The 25,020-nt window shown below is 49.7% G+C and overlaps 1 protein-coding gene across 1 annotated transcript in view; it reads left to right on the forward strand.

Annotated features, from left to right (window-relative positions):
- The window catches only part of PDLIM4 (PDZ and LIM domain 4), a 42,785-nt gene extending 18,097 nt beyond the window's left edge, over nucleotides 1-24,688 (forward strand). Inside the window, exons 3-7 of the mRNA XM_064672266.1 lie at nucleotides 3,368-3,452; nucleotides 14,711-14,889; nucleotides 17,147-17,304; nucleotides 21,028-21,148; nucleotides 22,223-24,688. Of these exons, the coding sequence (XP_064528336.1) occupies nucleotides 3,368-3,452; nucleotides 14,711-14,889; nucleotides 17,147-17,304; nucleotides 21,028-21,148; nucleotides 22,223-22,427 (748 nt within the window). The 3' untranslated portion in view covers nucleotides 22,428-24,688. The remainder of the gene's footprint in view (nucleotides 1-3,367; nucleotides 3,453-14,710; nucleotides 14,890-17,146; nucleotides 17,305-21,027; nucleotides 21,149-22,222) is intronic.
- Nucleotides 24,689-25,020: the final 332 nt, after the last annotated feature.

Here is a 25,020-nt window from a genome sequence, read left to right on the forward strand (position 1 = left end):
GGGAAGGTGAAGCATCGACTGTAGCTGCTTCTCGACAGAGCTCAGCTCCTGGAAGGCTCATGGCCATATCAGCGATAAAAATCAGTTCTGAGCATAGTGATGTGCCCTGGTGGGAGGGGAAGAGTGTTCAGGAGATGGACAGGACCCTGGAGTCACCCTCCTGGCAAGACCATGTGGATTGGGGTGAAATATAGCAACGTGATTATTCTTATGGTTTGTGGCTGCACAGTCAGAGATGGCAGTGTCCTGGATCCAGGCTGGCACTTCCCCAAGTGATAAATGTTAGTTTATAAGGGGATGGAGAAATTAGAAATTCAGTGAGAAATTCTTGCAGCTTAAAAGCAGCTCTATAAATGTTGAGAGTGAGACTTACAGATCATTGCCAGGTGAAAAAACATTTTGGTAAAATATGTGAGCATATGCAAGTAATCTTTTGAGAATGACTTTGAGACTTTTAGAAAACAAACAGTGGGATAAAAGGTGTCTGCAACTTTGTTTTCTTAGTGATGTCCTGTTAAATGGGTCCGTTTCCCACCAAGCCCCATGTGGAAGGCCCAGCACTAACCTAGGTCAAGTTATTTTTCTTGGGGTTGTCCTAGCAGCTGCTAAGAGAGCAGAGTGGTGTTAGTGCAGGGTAATGATTTCCACATAGCTGCCTTTAATCCCCTACAACACATCTGAAAACACTTTTTCCCCAGAATTAAACGACTTGGAACATTTGAGCGACGCCTGATCTCTGGCCCATGACGTTAGAGAAGTGCAGTGGGTGTTTGCTGTTGCCCAGACACAGAGCTCTGACTGCTGGGAGCATGGACCTGCTGCTGGGGTGTCTCGGGGTGTGCTGGCCCCTGATCCCCACTGCTCTGGGCCCTGCTCAGCCCCCGTGTCCTGGGAGGGGCAGGGGACCCTCCTGCTGGGCACGTGGGCACGGGCTGTTCCTGCAGCCAGGCTTGGGGAGTGAGCTCCAAGCATCAGCCCCACCTGCAGTAGCTGCCTGTGGCATCGTTCTCTCAGGCAGTCACCTCCCAATTATTTGGGATTATTTTGGATTACGTGGTGTTTTGCTGTTCCCAGGGAAAAGAGGGAGCCTCCCTGTGTGAGCACAAATGCTCCTCAAACTCAGGACGTGCATTTTGTTCTGGTGAGGCTCGTGGTTCTCCCATTCCCCTTTGCTTTGCCTTTAGAAGTGCCAAATGGAACCCAGACTGTGCCACGGCAGCTTGTTTCAGCACAGTTCAGGTGGAAGCTGGGGCTGAGGGGAGCCTGGCTTTGTTCAGGCTGTCACTGGAGCTGTTTGAGGTGGTCTCAGTTATACCAAGAACTTCTGGTCGCTCTGCAGAGCTGATGGTGAAGCCTTGAGTTTAATCATTAAAGCATTAACTATAAATGGGCTTCTCTGAATGTGACTGAATGTGCAAACCAATCTGGTCATGTCTTTCATTAAGTGTAAATATATCCATAATGACTTTTAGAAAACACAGATTTAGCTGTTTTCTGGTACAGACAGTGTGATCTTTGTCAGGGGTGTGGAGAACTGGGAGACTCCAACTGGCAAGTGCAGGCAGTGCTGGTGACCAAATGCCAAAGCTTCACACAGAGTGAAGCTACTACTATTCCTCTCATCTTCTGCAGCCAGAATTGCTTTCTGAGCCTTGGTTCTTATTTACTGGCAAGTTGAAGCCTTTGGGGATGCTTTAAGCTGTGTTTGGCACGTGGGCTCCAGAGCTGAGTGGGGGGAATGTCATCACAGCCCCTTCTGGGGGCACTGTGAGAGCCCCCCGGGCTGGCCCAGCGTGGGGGAGAGCAGGGAGATAATAGTGGTGATCCCTGCCAGTGGAATCAGGCATTCCCATTGTTCTGGGCCTCCAGATTTGAGTCTCAATGTGGAAGCAATACACACAGCACTGGATCGTGGCAAAAAGCAGGTTGGGGATGCTGGGAATGGTGATGTGCCTGGGAAGGACTGTTTCCTTTGTCCCACTTGGAAAGACCAATTTATAGTGAATTGTCCCAGTCTAAAATCAAATAATTATAGTAAAGATAAATTATCAGCACAAGGCATCTAGCTATGAGAGTATGTCATTCCCTGTTGAAAAAGCTGTGATGGCAGCACTGAGTAGTGGTTTGGAACAAAAAGAGCTTAAATCCTCAGGGCTGGATCCAAAGTGTGTTGAAGTCAGTGGGAGTCCCTGCTTTTGGTAGGTTTTGAGTCAGACCCTAGGTCTGGAAAGGCAGCTTTGTGTGCTGACTGGTGCAGCTGCAAAATACCAAAGGTAAAAAATCACCTCGAGAATTCCCAGGTTAAAACTGTGCTCCTTATTTTTCACACTTGGACTCTGCAGATAATTGAACTGAAGCTGAGTGTGGTATGTGGCAGGGGCCAGAGTCCACAAAGGATGGTTGGATGCAGCCAGTGATCTGTGCCCGTGGAACAAGACCTACTTTCATTAAGTGAATCTGCATATGCAGATTGTGATGATAAACAGAATAGTTTGCATGTGAAAGCTTTATCTTGAACTTCATGGAGTTTCCATCTCCCAGTTCAACCTCCTTGCATCCCAAAAAGCCTGTGTACCAGCCTGCTGGACCATGCCCAGCTCAGGCAGCTCCCTCATACCCTGAGCATTGGAGATCCACACTAGAGATCACATCCCAGCTGTGCCCCAAGATGCCTCTGTGGGGGGAAACATGAGCAGGCACATGGAAAATCTTTGGACAGTGGCAGCATCCTGCTCTGCCTTGGCAGGACTGAAGATGCATTTTGGACTGGAAACTGTATTTTTAGGGCTTTCTGTATCTGGCACCTGTTGAAAGGGTCAAGATGCAAGATGATTCATCCAGGGTTGTGTAAGCCTTCTCCCTGAAAGGTGTTCATAGAATTCCTGCAGTCCTGGGCTAGTATTGAGGCCTGCCAGGGAATGCATATATGTGTGTGTATATATATATATCTACAGACACACATGTAATCAGAATACCTTCTGGATTCAGAGCCAGAATACAGGGACAAAGCCAGGAATATGCAAAACAAGAGCCACCATGAACTTGTCTGCTGATTTCTTGAACCAAAATAAGTTTGTGTCTTAAACCCCCCACTGAGTCAGAGCTTGTACTTCAAGGATGAGTTTTGAGCTTCATGGTTTTAGTAGTGTGGAACTGGCATCTTCTCTGTTTACCACTGTGCTCTTTCTGAGGATAATTTTAGACAAATATGTATATAATAATTCCCTGGCAGGCCTACATACTATACATATGTTTGGCTTTTGAGGTTTTTTTGTGGGTTTTGTTTGTTTGAATTTATTATTTTTTTTTTTGCTTTGGTTGGGTTTATTTAAAAGTTAAATAGAGTTTCCCTAATTTCCTCCTGCAGGGCCGAAGGGAAGAGCTGGTCCCCCCCTGTTCTGGAGGACGGGAAGGCTCAGGCATACCGGATCAACATCGAGCCAGAGCCACAGGTACTGCACACCCACTGCCCTCCCACCTCGCTTCTGGGGAGAGCAGATCCATGTCTGGGGGCTGGAAAGCCCTCTGCTCTGCCTGCAGTCCTTCCAGGGGTGAAGGAGTTTGCATGTATGGTTTAAAAGCTCCATGTGCAGATCTTGCTGTGCTTTCCTTGGGTTGGTACAGCCCAGACTCTCATGGTGAGCCAGATCCTGAGCTGATCTGGCATAATCCCATCTCTGCCATTGCCCTCCTGGCTGAGCCAGGCTTTGCAGGATCAGCTTGCCAGCAGCTGAAGGGCAGCACCCAGCACTGACCCCCTCGGGGCCAGTGACCAAGCTCATGGTCAGCATTATTTTGGATGGAGCTGTTGGGAACCCTCTGACAGCACTGCCCAGTGCCTGCCCTTCCTGGGGCACAGCACACCCAGGGTCTGTGTGCATCTGCCTCAGCTGACATGCCTCCACCTTGGCTGCTTCCGAAATCCTCTGCACCTTCCAAGTGATTCACCTCCCATGGTGATGGATTTATTTTTTTTTTAATGTTCCCCTCTTTTTCCCCCTGTTTTTCCTGTCTTAATCCTTTCTCCTCCTTCTCCTTATTTTTCAGCTTCTCTCCCCTCTGTCTTCAGCTCTGTTCCCTGGAGCCTTCTGCCTGCATCCTGCCCTGCCTTCCTGCCCCATGGCTCCACAGCTGCCAGGCAGGGGATGGAGCTGAGCAGGTCTCCATCTCTGCTCCCTCTCTCCTGTCTAATGGTTTGTTAGCAAGGTCAAAGATGACTCTCATTCTTCTTTGGCTCCTCGATGGGAAAAGCACCAGGGTCTCTCTCCTCCCTCTCTGCCTCTGAGGTACTGGACTGTGGGTTGTTGGATGTGCTGGTCCCTCCTGTGCAGATGTCTGAGGAGGGGATGGGGTGGGGATGTGGGCAGAGGTCAGCTCCTGCTGTCTTGCTCCCCCTTGGGTGTGTGCTGAGCTGATGCACATGCTGCCAGCTTTCCCAGGGCACCCAAGGTCATGGATGGCAGGGCTGGAGCCTGCGGAGGCTTCTCACTGCTGTAGGTTGGCCAACCCCTCCCAGGGCAGCAGCAGAGGCCCTGGAGCTGCCTGCTGCATTCAGAACATGGAATTATATCAGTTCAGGCTGGCAAAAACCCACTGTGCTTGCCCCAGTGACACAGAAGTGTTCTTAGGCTGACCCTGAGTGTTCAAACATTGCTCATATCCTTTCCTTCTCCACAGAGCAGGGTTCTGTCCTGTGCTGCTCTGTGTTTTTTCTCCAGGGGGATTCTGTTCTGTGCTGGTCTGTGTTTTTTCTCCAGGGGGATTCTGTCCTGTGCTGGTCTGTGTTTTTTCTCCAGGGGGATTCTGTCCTGTGCTGGTCTGTGTTTTTTCTCCAGCCCTCATGAAGTGCCCACATGCAGGTTCTCCTGGTTTAGCTCAACTGCTCCTTTCTAGAGGGGTTTTTGAATGTCCCCACAAGGGTCCCAGGGTGCCCCTGCTGCCCTCCCTTGGCTCAGTCCAGAAGGAACATGAGAACTGCAGGGGTGGAAGAGGGGGAATGATGCTACAGGGAGTGGTGTCTCCTTCAGTGAGGAGCAGGGAGAGAGCACTGGCAGCACAGACCCCACCAAGCCATGTGGATGGGGTGAGATCCTCCAAACCCCATGAGAAGTGGACCTGAGCCTGAGGCCATCGAGTCAGCTGGCCATTCCAGCCCTGTGGGATTTGCAGATGTTCTGTATTCCTGCCCAGGGACAGTGGGCAGAGGCACAGCACGACTGCAGGGCCAGCAAACCCACTCTGGTACCACACACCAGCAACACGTGGGTCTGTTTGTCTTTCCTGCCCTGAGTGACAGCACAGGCTGATCTGTGAGCCTGGGCTTTGGGTTCTGGCCACGTTTGCTTCATTCATCAATTACAGCCATCTTTTCTGACAGATATTTTTTCTTAATAGACTTTAATGTGCCCAAACCCTATGAATAATATTAAATGAGGAACAAATGTGCAGCAGTTCCACTGCCAGATACAACATTTCTGAGGTTTAATGCAGATTGGATTTGAATCTGACTATTAATATATGTTACATATGTATCTTTTTAAAAATTAGACAGTTATATGAAATATAATGAGGGGGTAGGGGTGGATTATCCTGAATCCAGACCTACACTGAAAATATATAAGTCTGGAGAGTGGGTGGGAAAAGCAGATGTGTTTCTGGTAGGCACTGAGAGAGGTGTGTGAACAAGGGGACACAGGTACAGGCAGGAGCTCTTGCCCTCTATTTCAGTGCCTGTATCCCTACATACTCTTGCTCAATGGCCTTTTGGGTTTCCCAGAGAGGAGGTGAAGGAGGTTTCATGCACACATTGCATGAAACACCCAAGATGTGCTGGTTGACTCTTCTCCCTCCCCAAACCAGCTGTGGCTCATGCTGATGGCTCAGGACACGTGCCAGAGCTGTGCTCTGGTGTCTTCTGACCTGCATGATGCTCAGGGGGACCATCAGCACCCCAGAGAACCAACCCTGGCCCCAGGCATCCCTTCCCCATCGTTGTGGAGCTCACTGTCTTGGAGCTGGTTGCTCCCTGGTTGTGGAGCAGGGCGGGGTGACCCAGGGCTGTCCCAGGCTGTGTTCACTCAATCCCTCCAGCAAAGGCACTCGCTGGATTGTGAGACAGAAAAATCTCATTGGAAAGCAATAACTTGGCTCAAAATGTGCAACCTTTAGGTGCACTTCCTCGCATCTGGAAAAAAGCAATCTGCTTTGAAAGGCAGGGAAAAAAACCTGCTGGAATTCTGCTCTCAAATCACAAAAAGAGGTTTGGGGTTGTCCTTGAAAAGGGTTTTGAGAGTTTTACCCAAAGTGGCCTTTGCAGTAATGTGGAGCACATGTCCTTCCTTCCTCCAGGTTTTACTCTATCAACTTTTTCATCATTCTGGGCAAAGATGTCTTGGAAGTCTTTTGACTTGTGACTGCAGTAATTCTTGCTGGAGGCCCCAAAACATGTGACATAAGCAGAATGCCTCAGTCTGAGCGATTTGTAGAGAGGCTGTATTTCTATTACTAGAATTTAGTTTATTTAGGTGTAATCTTTGTCTTGAAGGCAGTGAGACTTGTAATTATCTTCTGTGCAAGGCAACTTGGAAGGTATGGAGTTGCTGTGAGCTCTCCTCTCCCCTCTTTCTAAATCTGTTGTGGTTTCTCTGTTGAGCTTTGTGGAAAATCCCTACTCAGAGACCAAGAATGTAATCAATCCTCCTTGTTAAAACTTTGATTAATGCTGTGACTGCAGGGAATAGCTGCCCCCACAACTGAAGAAGCTGGAAATGGAGAGCTGCTTGTTCACAATTAGCAGGAACAACACTGAGCAGGATGAGTGAGTCACCTTTGGGAAATAACACTTTTTTTAAAGAGCAGACTTTTGATTATCAGTTGGTTTCACTGGGCAAGTCTGTCCTTAACAGCAAGGATCTGTAGAGGAGGCCAGAAATGAGTGATATTCAGACTTGCATCCTAAAGAACGAAGGGCTGCATGCCTGTTGGACCTGGAGGGGGGTGGGTGTGGGACCTGGGGGATGCTGGGGCAGCTCAGAGCTCTGCAGCCAGCAGCCAGCATTCCCTCCTGCAGACATGACATCACTGCTGACGTGCTGGGATCCCCGGGCTCCCTTTGCACGGTGTTGGTGTTGTTGTGGGCACTGGCCCAGCCACTCCTCCCTGGCAGACAGAGGCAGTGGGAGCGCCCATCCATAAGTTTCTGGAGATCCCACTGGTTTTGGCTTCCTGTAGCACGAGCTCTCTAGTCAAAATACCGCCATGTGGTGCTAATCAAAGGAGAGGATGTTTGTTTTCTTGACCGTTTCCCAAACTGCCAGAATTGGCAGCTTTCTGGCCCAGGGGGGCTGGAAACATGGGCTTTGGGCTGTGGGGACTGTGTCAGTGCTAATTGACAGTAGATCAAGTGTCTGGATGGGAGAATAATTGCAGCAGAAATTAAATTGGCAGCACGTAGCCAGAGCTGGAATAGGATGTGAGTCCTCCCAGACCTGGACACTTGGGTGCAATAAGCTGTGTGAGGTGAAAGGCTGGATTTCCTCTGGCAGCACAGACAGGGAGAGGCACTTCCTGCAGGCACTCAGTTGGGAATGGCATCCCAGTGCTACCCTGCTGGCAGAGCAGCCCCCATGTCATTCTCAAGGGAGGGATGAGGATGGTGGGTCTGTGTTCCTGGTCCCCCTTGCCTTGTCCTCCCTTGTGCTGCCCCCTGAGCAGCAGCTTCCCTAGCCTGACCATCCAGCTGGGGGGGAGCTCTGGGCAGAGCAGAAGAGCTGATCTCTCCACAGTGGCAGGGGAGTTGCACAGGAAGGATGAGAAGGCTGTTTTTCCTAGAATGTGTTATTCTGTGCTTGGCACCAAAGTCTCAGTGCACAGAGATCCGTGTTAGTTTGCCCTGACTGAGGCAGCAGCTCCCCATGTGACAATGCCAGCCAGGATGGGGTGCAGAGGGGGAACTGGGAGTAGCTTGGATCTGCTGTAGCTGTTTGAGCAGCCCGATCCAGGCAGAGCAGGGAACCCAACGCTGTGTGTGAGCCAGGCCAGTGGAGATGTGAGTGTGTGGAATACAAGTGAGGTTTGCTCTGTCTGCTCTGGGTGGACTCAGGGCTGTGTGGCTGCAGGACTGAGGACCTGCTGCCTCCTGTTGCACGTGGCCTCCACCCAGCGTGGGCTCTGCAGCATCATTCCTGTGACTTCTCACACCAGCCCTGGCCTCACACACAGTATCAGTCCACTACACTGCTTCTAATTAAATAAATAAAATCACATGTGGGCTTCGGGGGAGTCTGAGCCTCTTAGCTTTGGGCACCTGGGGACAGCAGTGGTGTCCCACAGTGGAGCAGGGAGGGCAGTTTGGTGCTCACTTGTCCCTTGGCACTGTTTTTAACAGCTTGAAAAATGTCTTAAATATGCTCATATTTGTTTTTTGATCTCAATAGTTTATCATTACTTTGTTTTACCAAAGGTGAATGTCTCTTCATTTAATTGAGTAATGGAGTTAGTTTTAAGTTAAATTAACTAAACGTAGTATTTGCTTTAAGTTCTCCATGGGTTGCTGCTGTGCAGGGAATTTCCATGTACTTTGCAAAAGCCTGGCACGGGCCGTGCTGATTTTTGTGATGAACTGGGGGTTAAAGCCTCCTCACTGGAGAGGTGGAATTTCCTTTCTGGAGGCTCCTGACCTTCCTTCCTCCCTCCCCTGGTCACAGGGTGGGCTGGGCCATGGCTGCTCCCGGGAAAGCTGCTTTTGGGACCCCCGATCCCAACCGGGCACTGACCAGGCTGTCCCGGCGGGAGGAGGGAAAATGTTTGCCTCGTGCTTCGGGGAAAACAAAGGATGAGCTCATGCCCTGGCACGAGCCCGGGTTCCCGTCCATGGGAACTCCCAGCTCGTTGTTTGAGGACTGATTTAATGCTGATTTAATAGCAGAAACATGCTGGGTCCTGACGGGCGCTGTGGGCGCCGCAGCCGTGAGTGTTTCACACCCAAATATCAGGGGTCTGTACACCACCAAAAAACACTGGTCTAATTTACTGGGTGAAGAGGTTACACACACCTTGCTGTGCACTTGTGTTTATTTTTTCCTGTGGTATAATATTGAATCATTTGAAAGCAAAGAGATCTTCTCAGTACCACTGAGAAGATCCATCTTGAGCTGTCGTAGCTGTAACCTGTTCTGTGAAATTCTCTGTGTGTCTCTTACATAAAATCAGCATCTTTAAGTGAGCTCTGGTAATCCTGGTGTATAAAAGAGGCAAAAACAATCTTGGGATAAAAGGGGGGGAAATGGGAATGGAGACTTCAAAATGGTGTTTTCTTCTGTCCAGGTAACTTGAATAGTTTTTCCTCATTGAAGGTGCACAGGAGCAATACTGAAATGGTGACAATGGGAGTTGGTTTAGGATAGAGCAAAATGCTGTTGGATAAAGCACTAACACAGACATGCTGTGTTATTTTACTTGATAACATCAGTTTCAGTGATGACTCCGTTAACACAGGTAAGGAAACTGCTGCCTGTGTGCTCAGAAGTGCTGAGTGTTTGAAAGCACAGGTGTAGCTCAGCGTTTCTGCTCTTACCCATCAGGAAAAACAACTTACCCCACTTCATTTTTCCTTGTTTCTCACTTAAGAGGCATTAATGTCTCTTGGAGGTCGCTTGTGTGACCTGCTGGGGTGAGAGCATGTGGAGAGAGCCATCCCCAGTGGGGCAGGGGGGATGCTGGATGCTGGAGGGATGTCCATCATGGTCCCTCAGGATGGTCAGGCTGCAGCAGCAGCCTCCACCTCCTGGAGCAGCTGCTCCCAGAGAGGCCTGGGAAAGCCTGAGACACGTTTTTGAATCTAACAGAATTTACCATTTTTGTTAATGAGTAAAAGCAAAAGGTTGGGACATTACAAAATGGAAAAAAAATATTATCCTATTGCTTTTGCTTTGTTTTCTTATGTACCTTACTTACCCTGGCTTTTACAGAAGGAGATGTTCAGGTAAGCCACGTTGATGAAACAGGCACCTTTTGGTTTTAAAAATGTAATATCTCTGTCATGTGTCAGGTGAGCATCATCTGCGGCCTTTTTACAGGGGTTTGTTCTCTTACTGAAATCTGAAAAATTAATTTGGTGTTTCGCCGATGACTGTGAAAGGAGTGTAGTGAGAAGAATGTGATGCATTAAGTTTTCCTTCAGACTTTCCTTTCAGACTGTGGGATACGCTGAAAGGGGAACTTGGCAGAATATTCCAAATCTGTCTCATAAAATAACCCACACACTCTGTTTATCCAGCCTCAGCAAACTACACCTGACCTTTTTTTCTTATCTTTTAATCTTCTGAGCTGAGCTAAATAATGGGATTGTACTTACTAGGGCTTTTAAAAGTTAGATTGAAGCCTGCTTAGTCTGTAAAAGCAGCATATACACAGGGCATCTGAACTGTGCTGGTGGGGAAAAATGTGTTAAAACGAGTGTAGCTTTTAAAATTTATCCTTTTCCTCCGGCTTTGGGGCAGCCTTGAATGTAAGGGCTCCCTGTGGGACTTCTTTTGAGGCTGTTGTTGGAGAACTGATCCTGCTCCCGTGGCCATTGGCCACAGTGTAAATCTGTTATTTGCATTGAAATTAAATCCGTGCTGCCTGTCCCGTACACCTCCTCTGTGGGGTAATAATAAGATTTCCATTTTTGGGACTTCTGAATCAGTTTATCAGAGACAAAGCAGTGTCCTTGCTGTTGAAAATCTGGGGGGAAGGAGAGGAGGGGCTGCTGCATTGCAGTTGTCTTCAGTGCAGAGTCTGAGTTTCAGCCTGAGGTTGTCGGGATGTGTCTTCAGGCTTAATTGCTTGCCACATTTGTATGAAGGGGGACTTGGAATAATGAAGGCAGTAAAATTTCATCCACAAAAAGCCCTCTGCCAGGAGAGATCAGAATCAATTTGGGCCGAATTACCCAGGCTTGGAGCAAGGGAGAAAGAAGCCAAATGCTGGTGAGGAGCTGGAGCTCTTGAGCATTGCCATCGCTGGATGATGGACACAGGTCACCAAGCAGGGTCACAAAAGACACCTCTTCCAGGTGACTGCATGGCTGAAGGGTGCTTTGACCTCCTGGTGCACAAATAGAAACACTTGTGTCTCTAATTCAGCATTTTGGCAGCCAGCGTGTGGCTGACACTGACTGATTGTGTTCTGGTTTTGGGAGGAGGGTGGATCTGAGGAACATCAAACAGAAAGCTGCTTTGGGCTGAGCCAAGTGTTAATGGCCTTCAGCTCTGTTTGAGTCTGATGTGGCGTGTGTTTATGACAGGGGACAGGACTGGCACTTGGCATTAGGAAGTTAAACATGATGCAGGGATCCCAGAGCTGCTGCTGGTCCTGGCCAGGCAGATCTCCCCCCACTGCACCAGTGGGCAGATGGAGGCTGGATTTGGGGATCAGAGGTGCAATTTTGGAGGTGTTTTTGGCTCTGCAGCTAGTGGGTCTGCTCCCAAGGAAGGCTTCTTAAGAGACACCAAAACTATCAAAGCCCTTCCAAATCATGCCAAGGGTGTCGGGGCTTGTGTGGAGGTTGTAGGAAACGATGCTGGCCTCTCAAATTAGCAATCCTCTGGTTTAATCTGTCTGGAAAAAGGAAATCATCTTGTTTGTACTTCTGGTCTTTTAAGAATCTAATTTATAACAGACCAAAGTGAATGAACTTTTGAATGCTTTGAATCAGAACATGAAGTCTGATTCTCTAAAGCTCTGTTTAAAACCTGTCGTCTCTAGAGCTAAAGACTTGCCGTTGAAAAAAAAATGGAAGGACAAACAGGACATTTTGCAAAATGTCCAAAAAACCCCAGGCAAGCTTGAGAAAACAAATTGGGGGTTTCTGGTTTGTAGGCTAAAAGAGTTCTCCATGGTGAAACTCCACAGGCCAGCTCTTGGGAAGGGTTTGCAAACTCTCTTAGTTTAATAAAGGCCATAAAAAGCAGGAAGAAAACCCAGCAGAGAAAAGCAAATTAGGTCCCAAGGGGAGGAAACTTGAACTGATCTTGAATTGGAGAACTGGCAAGAAATCCACCTGGTTCTGGGTTTCTGAGGGTGAACGTGTGACTGTTTTGCACGAGGAGAAGCCTCGCAGAGGTCTCGGAGCCTTTGAGGAAGAGCAGACTGAGCTCTGGCCTGGGAGCAGCTTTTTGTGCAACAGGAAAGTTGTGCAGCAGAGCAAAGGGGAGCACAGGAAGGCACAAAGGGCTCTCAGGAGGTCAGTGCTTCCCACAGCACCAGTGGCTGCCCCAGCACAAAGCTCAGCTCTCCAAAGCCTGCACAGAGTGGTGGGAAAGGACTGAGGAGCTTCATGTCCATGGTCTTGGTCTGGGAGGTGTTGAGGAGCCCCTTGATCCCCGTGGATGCTGCTGGGTCACCTGGGGCTTTGTAACAGGGCTGAGCAGAGCAAAGAGGAGCTGCCACCAGCACGAGCATCCTCCTCCCAGGGGCACAGGGAGCTGGTGGCAGCTTGGGACACGGAGCAGCTCAGCAGTGCAGGAAGGGCTCTGCTTCCTCCTGCTCCCACCCCTGGGCTCCCTTGCCTTTTGGAGAGTGCCCAACCAATAGGTCTTAGCTTTATAGCAACAGTTGGTCTCGATGAACAAATTGCTGAGCTTAACAGGGACGAAGGGGCGACGCTTTACAAACTGCCTTGGATTAAAGCAATCCATGGAGATGATGGTCTGTAGGCCCTTTGATGGAGGAGGTTTCCATTCCAGAAACAGCTGCCAGTCACATGGTCCCCAGCCAAGGGGCTGGATGGCCCCAGTGTGGGGGAACCCAGGAGGTCAGAGGAGAGAAGAGGACCCTGCCCTCTCCTCCAGCATCCATGGACCGAGTGTGAATCTGAGCCCCAGGCCACAGATAATTAAAGATAGTGGTTTTCTAAAAGCATCACTCCATAGCTCTCAATGCTGTTAGCCACATGGGCTGTTACCTTTTTTCCCCCCAAATGTTTATGATCCTTCTTTTCCTCTCTGCTTCATGGTCGAGAGTGTTTTCTTTATTTCCCTTGAAATAATAATGTAAATCTGGGAATTGGAAACCCGTAGCCTGCTTGTATATATTTTTTTTAAAGAACATAAATTGGGGAACAGTTAAAATTATATTATTCCTGGCAGCAAAATTCCTTTTTTAATAGACAATTTGAAGTTATTATGTTGGAAGCAGTTTTCCCCACGTGTGTGTGCATGCATGGTGTGGAGGGAACTGTGCCAAGAGGGCTCCAGGCAGCTTCTGAGGCAGTGGAAGTGCTGGGAGCTGGGGGCTGCAGTTTTTCAGCTGATGGTAGAAGAAACCCTTGAAGGCTCCATCTTACAGTTCTTAATTAAGCCCAGTTTTATCAATGAGCATTTTGCCTTGGGAAGAACTGAAGAATTGGACTGTCAGGATCTTTTTTCTAGCAGGATCTGGTTTTTATTTCTCTTAGCTGTTCATTTTTACAAGGTTTGGGAGCACCAGCGTGTTCTCCTATGCACCAGTGATAGACATTTGTTTCCAATTAGTATTTATTGGATTATTTTAGTCAAAAGTAAGCTTTGTATCAGAGCCCCACAATATGCACTTTGTTATTTGTTCACAGGATGGTGTTTTCTTTTCCTGGTTTTTCATCAGCTTCAGTCTGCTGAAAAGCTGGTGTGAGGCAGCTTGGCTGGGGACCTGCCCTGGAACACATTAAACCAGATTAAACAGATTCCAGCCTCTTACACAGCGTCTGTGTCTTCCATCGGTACAGGCATGTTTCTGACTCACATGGCTGCAAACAGCAGCCAACGTGTGTCCAGAGGCTGTGTCCAGCTTTCTGCTGCTTTTCCCAGTTGCTGGAATTAGCTTGTCTCCCCAGACTGAGTCTTTGCAGGTAAAGCCTGGCTCAGGTGGCTCGTGGTGACATTAGCAGCAGGTACTGCTGGATTTATGGGTGTGCACAGGGCTGACTAACAGCCTTGTACACTCTCATATAGATGGAATTCCATATATGTGCAATAACACATAGGTGATATTTTACATGGGTAAAATAACATGGAAAATTTTTGGTTTAATGTCATCTGAGGTCATATGACAAAAAGATTTCCATAGTTTGCCTTGGGACTTTAAAAGCAAATGGAAATATGAATGCCCAGCTAAACCCTTGACTGATGTGTTTCTCACCCTGTAAATGACTGATCTTATTTGGGGAGAAAACCTCCCACAATGAACATGGATCTTTGTGGTCAAGGGTAGCTGCAAGTGAAAATCCCAGGACTGGTCCCTTGGCTTCAGGTGTTGCCCAAACTGCACATGGATCTGCCAAGCTTGGGCTTATCCTGTTTTGCTGATGGAAATGGGAGCAATGGCCCTGAAGTCGGGAGCCCAGCAAGTGTCCTGGGAGTGGTGGAAGCAGAGAAATGAGAAGCAGACTCACAGCCTTTCTTTTGAGGAAATAACAAATACACTTGTACAGGAGAATAAATGCAGGATATTTGGCAGTGGCTCACGGTGGAGAAACAGTAAAATGCATTTGGTTGGGGACCGAGGGGAGCTGTGTAGATTCAGCACGATTTAACTGCAGGTCAAGCCTGAGTTTTCCTTTTCCTGCTGCACATCTCTGTTTTCCACAGCACGTGTAAAATGTTGTTACTGTGAACCGCGTGTCCCAGCGCGGCCGCTCCCTGCACATCGCACGCTGTAAATCTCAGGATTTTCTGGTTTTCCTCTCTTCCAGGACAATGGCCCTGCCCAGAGCAGGAGGTCGGTGCCCCCCGGGGCTGGGGGCAGCCCCCTGGACAAGCAGCAGGTGCTGAACGTGCAGCACCACCAGCCCCCCCGGCTCTACCCCAACAGCGGCCCCGAGTCAGCGCTCCCGGCCCAGCTGGGCGGGCTCCACATCTCTGCTGCACACAGGTAGGACAGGGCAGGGCTCACACTCTGCCTGCGCTGCTGCTCCTGCCAGCTTGGCTTGGGGGGTGCATGGGGGCTGTGGTGTTCCTGGAGCTCCAGAGAGCATGGAATCTTAGAACCATTTCAGTTGGAAAGACCTCCAAGATCAGGTCCAAGCGTTGACCTGACCCTGCCAAGGCCGAGATGCTGGGCTGGGCTCCTGCCCCGTTAGTCAGGGGTAGGTGGGTTGTCCAGCCCTGGCACAGGCTGCTGAGGACAGTGGTGGAGTCCCCACCCCTGGTGGGATTTAATAGATGTGTGGATGTGGCACTTGGTGGTGGGCTTGGTAGTGCTGGGGTTAACAGCTGGACTCGATGACCTTGGGCTTTTCCAACCTAAACAGTTCTATGATTCTGTGAGTGTCACAGACATTAATATCCTGGGTTTTTGAAGTGTATATCTGGGACAGGATGGAGGGTGCTGCCCTCCTAGGAGTGGGGATCACCCTGCTGCAGACCCAGGAGCAAACACCTGCCCTGGAGGTATCCACCAAAAAAATGAACCCCAGTAACTGGGATGTTTATAAATGTAAGATCTGCTCAGTGCAGCTGTCCAGGAGGTTGGGGAATAAATAATGCTCCTAGGAAAGAAAAGGCTTTTGCATAGCCAAGAACGGTTTGGTTGGATAACTCAGACTTTGAGACAGGCCAGGTTGTGGGCTGGGATGCTTTTGTATGGATTATATGGATGCTGATTTATGTTCCTCCAAACTGGCAAAATATCCTGCAAGAAAGCAATGTCTGTATCTCATACGAAGAGCAAAGAGAGTTTCTTTTCAGCTTGGGAACTCTGTGTCTGCACGAATTCGTGTTTCAGATGCTGCAAGCCAGCTTATTCCCCGTGCTGCTCCGGGGAAGTTAATGAAGTTGGAAAGAGAGAGAGAACTGCACAAAAAATACAGAGAACAAAATCTGGTGTTACCTGTGTGTGAGCCAAAAGCCAGGAGATTCACTTGGGTCTTTGAGCAGAATTGGGGCAGGAGTGTGTTCTCTTTGATTTGGTGCTCGGTGAGGCTGAGCTGGCCAAACCTGCCCTTTTTCACTGAAAATGTGTGAATTGATGTGGGAGAGGGCTCCAGCAGGGCAGGCAGGCACTTGGGGCCCTCCTGAAGGTTTGGGCTGGGCGGGTCTCACAGGGATGGATCCACGGCTCAGCCAGGATGGCCCTCACCTCCTACAGGGAGCAGGATTGCTAGGGAGTCACTACCAGAAAATGGAGCTCTGGCCTTTCTTTGAAAGTGACTTTTGTTGGGCTTTTTTTTCCTCTTTGTTTGTTTGAAAGTGAATGTTATTTCTTTTGTTTATTTGTTTAAGCTGACATGAATATAATACTGGTGGAGAAAATGAGCCAGATGATAGCTAAAATATGTGAAGCTGATGGAGTTCAGGGCTCTTGCTATTTCTATTGGTTTTATAATGACCTTGATGACCTCCTCTGTAAAAAGGAAAAGGAGCCCCTTCCCCTGGAGCTGTGCTGTGCACTGGGGCCTCTGGAGCACAACAGCACTTGGACTCAGCTCTTCTCAGCAGGACTTTTAAATATTTTTTATTCCAACTACGCTTTTCATGCTTTGATGTATTGAATGAACTGGAATAATGGTTTAAATTGCTGTTTGTTGTCCGTGTATCCCAACTATGCCATGTACAGACCAGGAGCAGCTTTGGGTCGAGATGCTGGAGGGCAGAGGGGGGTCATGGGGCTCCTCCTGTGTCCCCCCCAGTGGTGGGGTGGTTTTCTCCGCTGAGCTGTGGGCTCTGTTTCTGTACCCACAGAAACACCAGCTTCCCCAGAGGCACCTGTGGGTGCTGAAGGGCTTTGCTGCTGTGCCTGGCACACACTCTGGATGCCCTAACAAGGGCTGGGTGCATCTCCTGGCCCTACATAGTTAACGAAATGCATGTTTTACCCATTCTTTCAGTAAATGCCATGGGTGGCAGAGCAATTTACAGTGTTTGCAAGCAGCTGCCCTCTTTCCTGAAGGCATCTGGTAACTGGGCCAGCTCTTGCTGTGTTGCTCAATTGGAGCCCAACAGGGAACAAGTTTAACCTCCCTGGTTCAGCGGCTCTTCCTGGGCCAGACATCCCTCCAGGCAGGAAAACACATGGGAACAGAGGTGCTTCATTGAATCTGTGGGAATGTGGAGGCTCCAATACTGCCCTGATGAGCTGACAGGAGCTGTTTCTATTTGACTTGAGCCTTTCTTTCTTTGCTTTAAACCAGCATTGACCCCGTGAAGTCTCTCCCACGGAACAGAAATGGGATTGATGTGGAGTCAGATGTCTACAAGATGCTCCAGGACTATGAAAAGCCCGTCTCAGAGCCAAAGCAGTCTGGATCCTTCCGATACTTGCAGGGCATGTTGGAGGCTGGCGAGAACGGTGAGGAGGTTGGCACCCAAGTGCCCTGTGAGGGGGGACCACCGGGGTGGCAGGTTTCAAATTGGGCTTTCACATACTCAGGCTTACCAAATGGTGTGGCTGACTCGAGCACCGTGTGAAAGCTGGATTTGCAACCAGTGTGGCAGCTGTTTCTCTGCCATGGTTTATGAGACACGATGGCCTGAAGCGGTTGTGTAAGATCACCCTCGGAGAACTGGGTCTGGTTAAGTAAATGGCATTTGCATAAGGACGTGGGATGGTCCTCAGCAAGGCAGGGATAGAGATCAGGAGCTCTTAGCTCACTTTTCAGGTCTGTCACAGCTTCCTGCCCATGTCGTTAACACATTAAATAATAAGATCTCCAAACTATACATTTCAGTTTCTTTTATTTGCCTTTCAGCCTTAAGTCCATTGGGGCTTTTATGTTCAAACTTTCAGGCTTTGCTTTACGATCATTAGGGCAAGACTCTTCTTTCTGCTTCCTTCCAGGAGCCTCATACCCTGATCATGTGAATCCAGGAACTTAGATTTTATGGGAAAATACCAACTGCTGCAAATCTCATTATGAAGCTGTGAGAGGTAGCAAGTTGGGCTTTTGCACTTTGGTTTCTGTGTGTATAAAGTGATGAAGTCTGTTCTTTGACTAGAGGGATGTTGGTTCTTGCTTCACAAGAAGCACAATTGCAGATAATTTCTGAGCACTGTGGGTTTCCACCAGTACTGGTTTTCTCAGTGGGACTGAGGCATAGCTGCAAAGCATGAGAGGGATCAGCCTTGGAAGCACTGGGTGTACCTTTACAGTATATTTAATATTAATATTCCAGCCCCTGGACTGGCAGGAAAACTGATGTTAAATACATGCTCCAGTTGGACTTTCAAGTCCTTCACCAAGAGCAAGGACGAGTCTGCTGCTCCCCCAGGTCTCCTCATTAGGAAGAAGCAAATGGGAAGTGACTATGTTAATCCCAATTAGTAACACTGCTGCCTTCCTCCCTTCTCTGTGCCAGGGAAAGGGAATAAAATTGAAGCTTTACTGGTTTGCTCCTGCCTTCCCCTGCATCCTGCAGCCCTGGGCTGGCAGCAACCCAGTGCTGAGAGGAGGGGAGAAAGAAAAGGCTGTGGGCTGGGGGAACGGAGGACAAAGAGGTGCCAAGGCAGTCCCCACATCCTGGGACTGTCCCAGCCAGTCCTGGCTGTCTGCTCATCCCAGCCCTCTCTTGGCACCAGCCCATCCCCAGTGCAGCACCGCGTGTTCTGCTGGAGCCCAAGCTGCTGTCGGGTACCAGCCAGCACGGGACAGGCTGGGGCAGTCACTGTCACCTCCCAGGGCTCTGCCACCCTCCCTGCCCCTCAGCTGTGTGCAGGGGATGTGTGAGTGCCTGCAGGCACAGCCTCACTCGTGCCTTGGTCCTTCCGACGCTGTTTATTCATAAGGGATGAGAAATTAAGTGAAAAGCATCTCTGCTGGCACAAAGCTCTCTGATGTTCCAGCACGCTCTCAATCCCCAGGAGTGTTCCTGGCTGGGTTGGTTTACAGCTGCCACCCCTGCTCCTTTTTCCTTAAGCCTAAAATTATACATTTTGACCCTAGCCTTTTAAAGTCAAGCTCTCCTCTCCAGAGGAGCCGAGTGTCTCAGACAACAACCTGTTTTATATGGAATGTGTTTCTGCTGGAAGCATTGCAGCCCCATCCCACCCCCTTAGGGAGCAATGCTTTGTGCTGGGGTGGAGGCTGGAGGAACAACAGCACTTGCCTTTAAGTGCCCGTGGCCCAGGAAGGAGGCTGGGGAGAGCCTCCTTCACTGCAGCCATAACGGGGACAGCAATGGTTGAGGTTGTGGAATTAAAGCATCTCCCTGCCTTGCTGAGGACCATAAATCACAATGAGACTGTGGGCTGGTAACTAGAAGGAAACAGTCCATCGTTTGGGAAGATGGGAAGCAGCCCTCTCTGCAGGGTTCATTTTGCTGTAAAATCCTTTTCTTTCTCTTCCCCCTCTTTCTCTTCTTTTTTAAGCAGCTTATCCAAGCACTCAGTATGAGAGACAGTGACAGCTTAACTGTTAAATGTTGGCAGATGAGCATGTCTAGTCCAAGCACTCCTTATCTCCTGCTGGGGGAAGCCAACAGCTCCAGCAGTTGTTTCAGTTTATTCCCAGCAAGGCAGCGGAAGGACTTGATGGGGGCTTGGCTGGACCCAGCTGAGCACTGGGGGGAACCCTGGGGTGGAGCAGCCCCCCTCTGCTCCTGGGCAGGCACTCACATGTGTCAAGGCTCTTGGCATCACCAAACACTGTGTTTTACCTTGGGAAGTGGGATTTGGTGGGGAATTGGTCCTTTTTGGTTTTGCTCCCTTGGCTGAGAGCGCTGTCAGCGTTGGCCCCTGGATCAGAGCCGTGGCTGGAGAGGGGGCTGTGGTTGGGGGTGCCTGTGCACCCCAGGGGGCAGTCGGGTGTGCACCCTCCTCCCAGGCAGGCCCAGGACAGCAGCCATCCCTGGGCACGCTGGATGGGGAGCAGGGATCTCTCCATGGAAAGAGCTTTACTGAGCTCTGCCCTTTGAAGTGTACCATGTGAACTTGCACGGGGTCAGGGAGCAACCAGGAGTGATGAAGCACTGGCTTCAGGCACTAAAAATTCCCTCTAGGAAAGGCAGAAACATTTTAGGGTCTGTGGGAGGTGCTTCCACTGGATTTTGCTCTAAAGTTTCCAAAACCAGAACAATGCATGCAGACACCTGGGTCAGACATGCCTGTGCCCTGCAGAGACTCCCTGGGCAGGAGGGCTGGAAGCAGTCATTGAAGATGGACTGAAATACTCTGGAAGCTCAGGAGAGTGGGAAGTCAGAACACTGGAGAACGGCTTGTTCATCCAAGAGCTCCTCTACTGCTTTTCCAAGCTCTGTCAGCTGATGGACTAAAATACATTGTCCTTTTTCATGAGCTTTTCCTTTCTACAACCTCAGGCCATCACAGAGGAACCACAGATCAATACCTACCAAACAGACCAGTCAGTTGTGAGCCATGGAAAACCGTGCAGTGGATTCTGGAAGCTTTTAAGTGTCCCAGGGGTTGGCAACAAGTGTGTTGGTGTTGTCCAAAATACAAGGGCAGATGGTAGATGGTCTGTAGGGAGGGGGCAGCAACACTGAAAACTCTGCTCTGATATTGTTCATGTGCCCAAAATCTTCATTGCTTCCTTTCCTGTGTTGGACCTTTCTATGAAAGGAGGCTTAGTGCCCCAGAAGACCTTATCTTCTATCACAATATTTTGGTTTAGATAATTTGAGCTTAAATGAGCGCTCTAGGAAGAAAAATGCATGTGATTCTATTACTGTTTGTTTTAATTTGCCTCATTCTCCAAAAGGTTTTCCTCTCTATCTCCTTGACTGACAGTGGATCTACCAAGTGCACCCAAAATGTTGGTGTGATGGAACCTCTCCCTTCTGGAGCTTTTCTGAGCTCTTTGCTATTTATCTTTCTCAACTCACTAAACAGTATTACACCCAAATTCGCCTCCTATCTCTAGATCACAGCTGCTTTGCCTTTTGACAAGGTCCAGGTACTGAGCTGGTGCTGTCCCAGAACTTCCAAGGAAGTTGCAGGTTCTCTTGTGGCAGGCAGAGACTCATCTGACTCCTAAAAAAAAAAAAAAAAAAAAAGGCAAAACCAAAGCCGTGAGAGATGGAGTTTTCAATCCTTTTGTCTGTTTATAATTCTTGGCAGGTGAAAAGCTCGACAGACTGAGCAGCCCCCGCAACATGAAGCCCCCGGTGCCGAAGCTGGGCGGGGCCATGTCGGGGCTGCAGATGCTCCCGGAGTGCACCCGCTGCGGGAACGGCATCGTGTAAGTGCCCGGCCTGGAGAGCCCCGGGCAGGGGGACACGGCCGGGGTGGGTCCTGCCGGGCACACGGGTTGGGGTTCACAGCACAATACATTCAGGCCCCTTTCTGGGTTTTTTTTCTAACCTTATATAAACCTGGAATTGAGGAATACATTTTGGATTGCCCCTTTTAAGGGAATCTCACAGCAAAACAGGGGTGATTGATGGGGTGGTTTCTGCCCTGCTTATCGTAGTAGCTGCCCAGGGACTATGAATAGCAGTGTGGAGCTGGCACTTCACTGCCTCACAGAGGGAGAAACGCCTTGAGGGTCGAGTAGAAGAGGGTTGTGGGTTAGTTTTGTTTGCTTGTTGAAGAGTTACTCTCTGACAGATGGATGTTGGGTCTGATTTCAGAGAATACAGGCATTTTACTGCTCTGTTCTGCTGTAATTTATGGTCTGTCGTGATTTATGTTCTGTTGTAATTTACATCCTGCTCATGCCAGCCCTGCTGGCTGAGTGTGGGCTGTGCCAGCCTGTACCCGTGTTCCTGCTGGTGCCGTGGGCTGAGGGTCTGTGCACGAGCTGCAGTGCCATGGCTGGCTCCTGATGTGCAGGGCCAGGCTGAGGGCAGATATTTACTGGCTGGCTCCTGATGTGCAGGGCCAGGCTGAGGGCAGATATTTACTGGCTGGCTCCTGATGTGCAGGGCCAGGCTGAGGGCAGATATTTACTGGCTGGCTCCTGATGTGCAGGGCCAGGCTGAGGGTAGATATTTACTGGCTGGCTCCTGATGTGCAGGGCCAGGCTGAGGGCAGATATTTACTGGCTGGCTTCTGATGTGCAGGGCCAGGCTGAGGGCAGATATTTAGGGCTCTGCCTTGCAGCGAGCTGTGGGGCAGTGCTGCAGCACACGGGGCGTCCCTTCCTGCAGAAATCCCGTGGAACCACTCCTGGAGCTTCGGGTGGGCTGAGGAGTCGGGATGGGAACCCACGACAACCCCCTGACATGTCCCTGAGTGCCATCTCACTGCAGGCAGCAGGACAAGCTGTCGGTGCTCGTTCCTGTGTCTCACTGAGCTCTCCCCGTCTCTCCAGGGGCACCATCGTCAAGGCTCGGGACAAGCTCTACCACCCCGAGTGCTTCATGTGCGACGACTGTGGCCTCAACCTGAAGCAGAGGGGGTATTTCTTCATCGAGGAGCAGCTGTACTGCGAGACCCACGCCAAGGAGAGGGTTAAGCCCCCCGAGGGCTATGACGTGGTGGCTGTTTATCCCAACGCTAAAGTCGAACTGGTCTAAGCCTGGCTGTGCTCTGCAGAGGTCGGGCTGAGCCCAGAGCCCACCCACGTCCTGCGCAGGCTGCGATCACCCCCGGCTACCACAGCCCGAGGCAAACTGCCTGTTCCCAGATAAAGCCCTGTACACTTGGGATCTCCGGGGGATGGTGTTGAAAGCTTAAGAACAGGTTTTTCCCTTCTTTTTGACACTCTGCTTTTTGGGTTGCTGCGTTGGGTTATTAGTCTGTGCCATAACCTTGTCCAAGATCTGTGTAAATATTGATTAATTCTCTACTCTGTTTCATATAAAACCAGTATTCCTTTTTTTTTTTTTTGTGTGTGCCCTCCCTGTAATTAAAAAGCAAGGAAGATGTTTTAAAAGCTCGAAGAAAATAAGGCACTTTAACAAGAGAAGCTGACTCCTATATCCTGACCCTAATCTCCTGCCCTGTCATTGTCCCAGGTATTAAAAATTGACCCCCTGGGAGTCAGGATGTGGTATCAGTGGGTCCCCAGATCAGTCTCATCCCAGCAGCTGTGCTAAGGAAGGGTGATCTCTTAAAGCACTAATTATAGTGAAATTCTCTGGATCAGGGCACTGCAGTTGGAGGCTGAGACGGACTGATTAGAGCTCCCCAAGAGATCTCCACACTTGAGCCTGTGACAAGGCTTTTCTCTTCCTTTTTCCACTCCTAGTTCAGTTGTTTTCTGTCACCTAATCACCCAAGCACACCTTTAAAGGACACTGAAATAGCCTGGAGCACCCTTTGGATATCCCCACTTCCCACACTCCTGCCCACAGCTGCCCTTGCTTTGGCCATTCTGACTCTTCCCGTTTTTTGCTGTATTTTTGTAGTCCTTTATTTCTAGATCCTCAGACTGCTGCCATCTGGGTCTGCCTCCCAGCAGGGAGAGAGTAATGAAATCCCTCCAGGCACTTGGGGAGTAACTGGAGCTGGGGTGAGTCCCAAGGCAGCAGGATTGGATTTATACCCATGTCCCAAGGCTGTGCTTTCAGTCAAGTCCATCATCCACTTTATTTGAGGGGAAAAGTTTTTGTGGATTTTGAGATGTTGCTTTTTTTAGTTAAATGTGGGTTTTTGCGATGTTGCTTTATTAGAGAAATGTGGTTTTTTTCATGTTAGTGCTTGGAGGAGAGAGAGAGTTTAATCCCCAGCTGGGTGCTGCTGTGGGTGGTGATGGGAGCCTGTGTTCAGTACCACGAGGTTATTTCTGCTTTGCAACAGCCTCCCTGCTCTTTCTCTTCACTCTGGGAGAGGGAGGATGTGGGGAAGAAAAATAAAATGTCTGTGCTCACTTTCCTTCCAAGGAAAAGGAAAATAAGAAATGGGGTGATGGGCAAAGCACCCCTTCCCCTTCTGGCTCTCCATAACAGGGAAAATTGGGACTGGAGGAGGGTTGGGAGCATGATCCCAGTTGGGGCTGAGCAGGCAATTTCTTCCTTACAGGTTCTGCACCTCAGAAGGGATTTTAGGGTGTTACTGAGCTACATCTAGACCTCTTCACACAGAGACTTGCAGGGACTGAGCAGCTCCTGTCCAGCTGCAATCCCCACACGTTGCTGGGTCAAACTCTTGTGCCTGTAGCTTGAAAGTTCAGGCTTCCCCCAAACCCAGGAATGAATGCAGCTCGACTGAGTGATGGGGAACTCATGACACAAATGGCACAGAGGCTTGTCTCCATTTTCCAGGCAGATGGTCACAGCTGCCAGTGGTGCTGTTTGTCACTCCCTGGGGCTCCTGTCCCTGTTTGACTCCACCTGCACGATGGCCATGTCCTGTGGGATGCCAGGGGTCTGCAGCCCTGGCACAGGGAACACCAAGAAATTCATAAATTGGTTCACTGCCTTCATTTTAAACACCCCTCTGAGCAGGCTGCTGGCAGGGCACCCTTGGTAGTCTTGCTTGGCTGCCATACCAGTACAGCACTGGGACTGCTGGGCATGGGGCTTTGCTTTCAGTTTGACCCCAAGTTCTCACAGATCAGTTTTTCCACATGGCATCTTGTGATACCCCTTCTCAGGAGTAATCAATTCACTTGATCCCCCTGTGGAGCTTGGAGCTGCCTCATACAACCCCATCCCAGGGCACACTGATTCCTGGCTTCAGGCACCTCATTCCCATTGTGGGGTTTGCAGGAGGTGCCACAAGCGAGTGTCACCTTTTGTGTCACCAGGTAATGCTGTTTAACTCTGTAAAACATGGGGAGGGTGCATTTTGTATGAAATACAAAATAAAACTGTACTGTTTGGCTTATCACTTAGCTTGGCCTTTGCCTGGTCCCTGGTGGGTCTCTCCTGGGGCAGGACTCCTACATGTGGGGGTCTCTCAGCATCCAGGTGAGGAGGACACGGGATAAACTTCAAAAAGCATCTTGGAGACAGCTGAGCTTTTCACGGGGCACTGAGAGCTTGTCTGAAGTTTGTCCTGTGTTTTGGTGGGGAGTTGGTTGTGTTTTTAACTCGTGAGACCTTCCTGGGACCCTGCATCCTGTAGGGTGTGGAGATGGGAAGGGCCATCGTGTCTGCACTGGTGCCTGGCTCCTGTCCCCAGTGAGACCCAGCTCCTCCTGTGATGGTCCAGAGCTTCACCACA

The sequence above is a fragment of the Pseudopipra pipra genome, chromosome 15 (genome assembly GCF_036250125.1).
Source record: "Pseudopipra pipra isolate bDixPip1 chromosome 15, bDixPip1.hap1, whole genome shotgun sequence".
Lineage (NCBI taxonomy): Eukaryota > Metazoa > Chordata > Aves > Passeriformes > Pipridae > Pseudopipra > Pseudopipra pipra.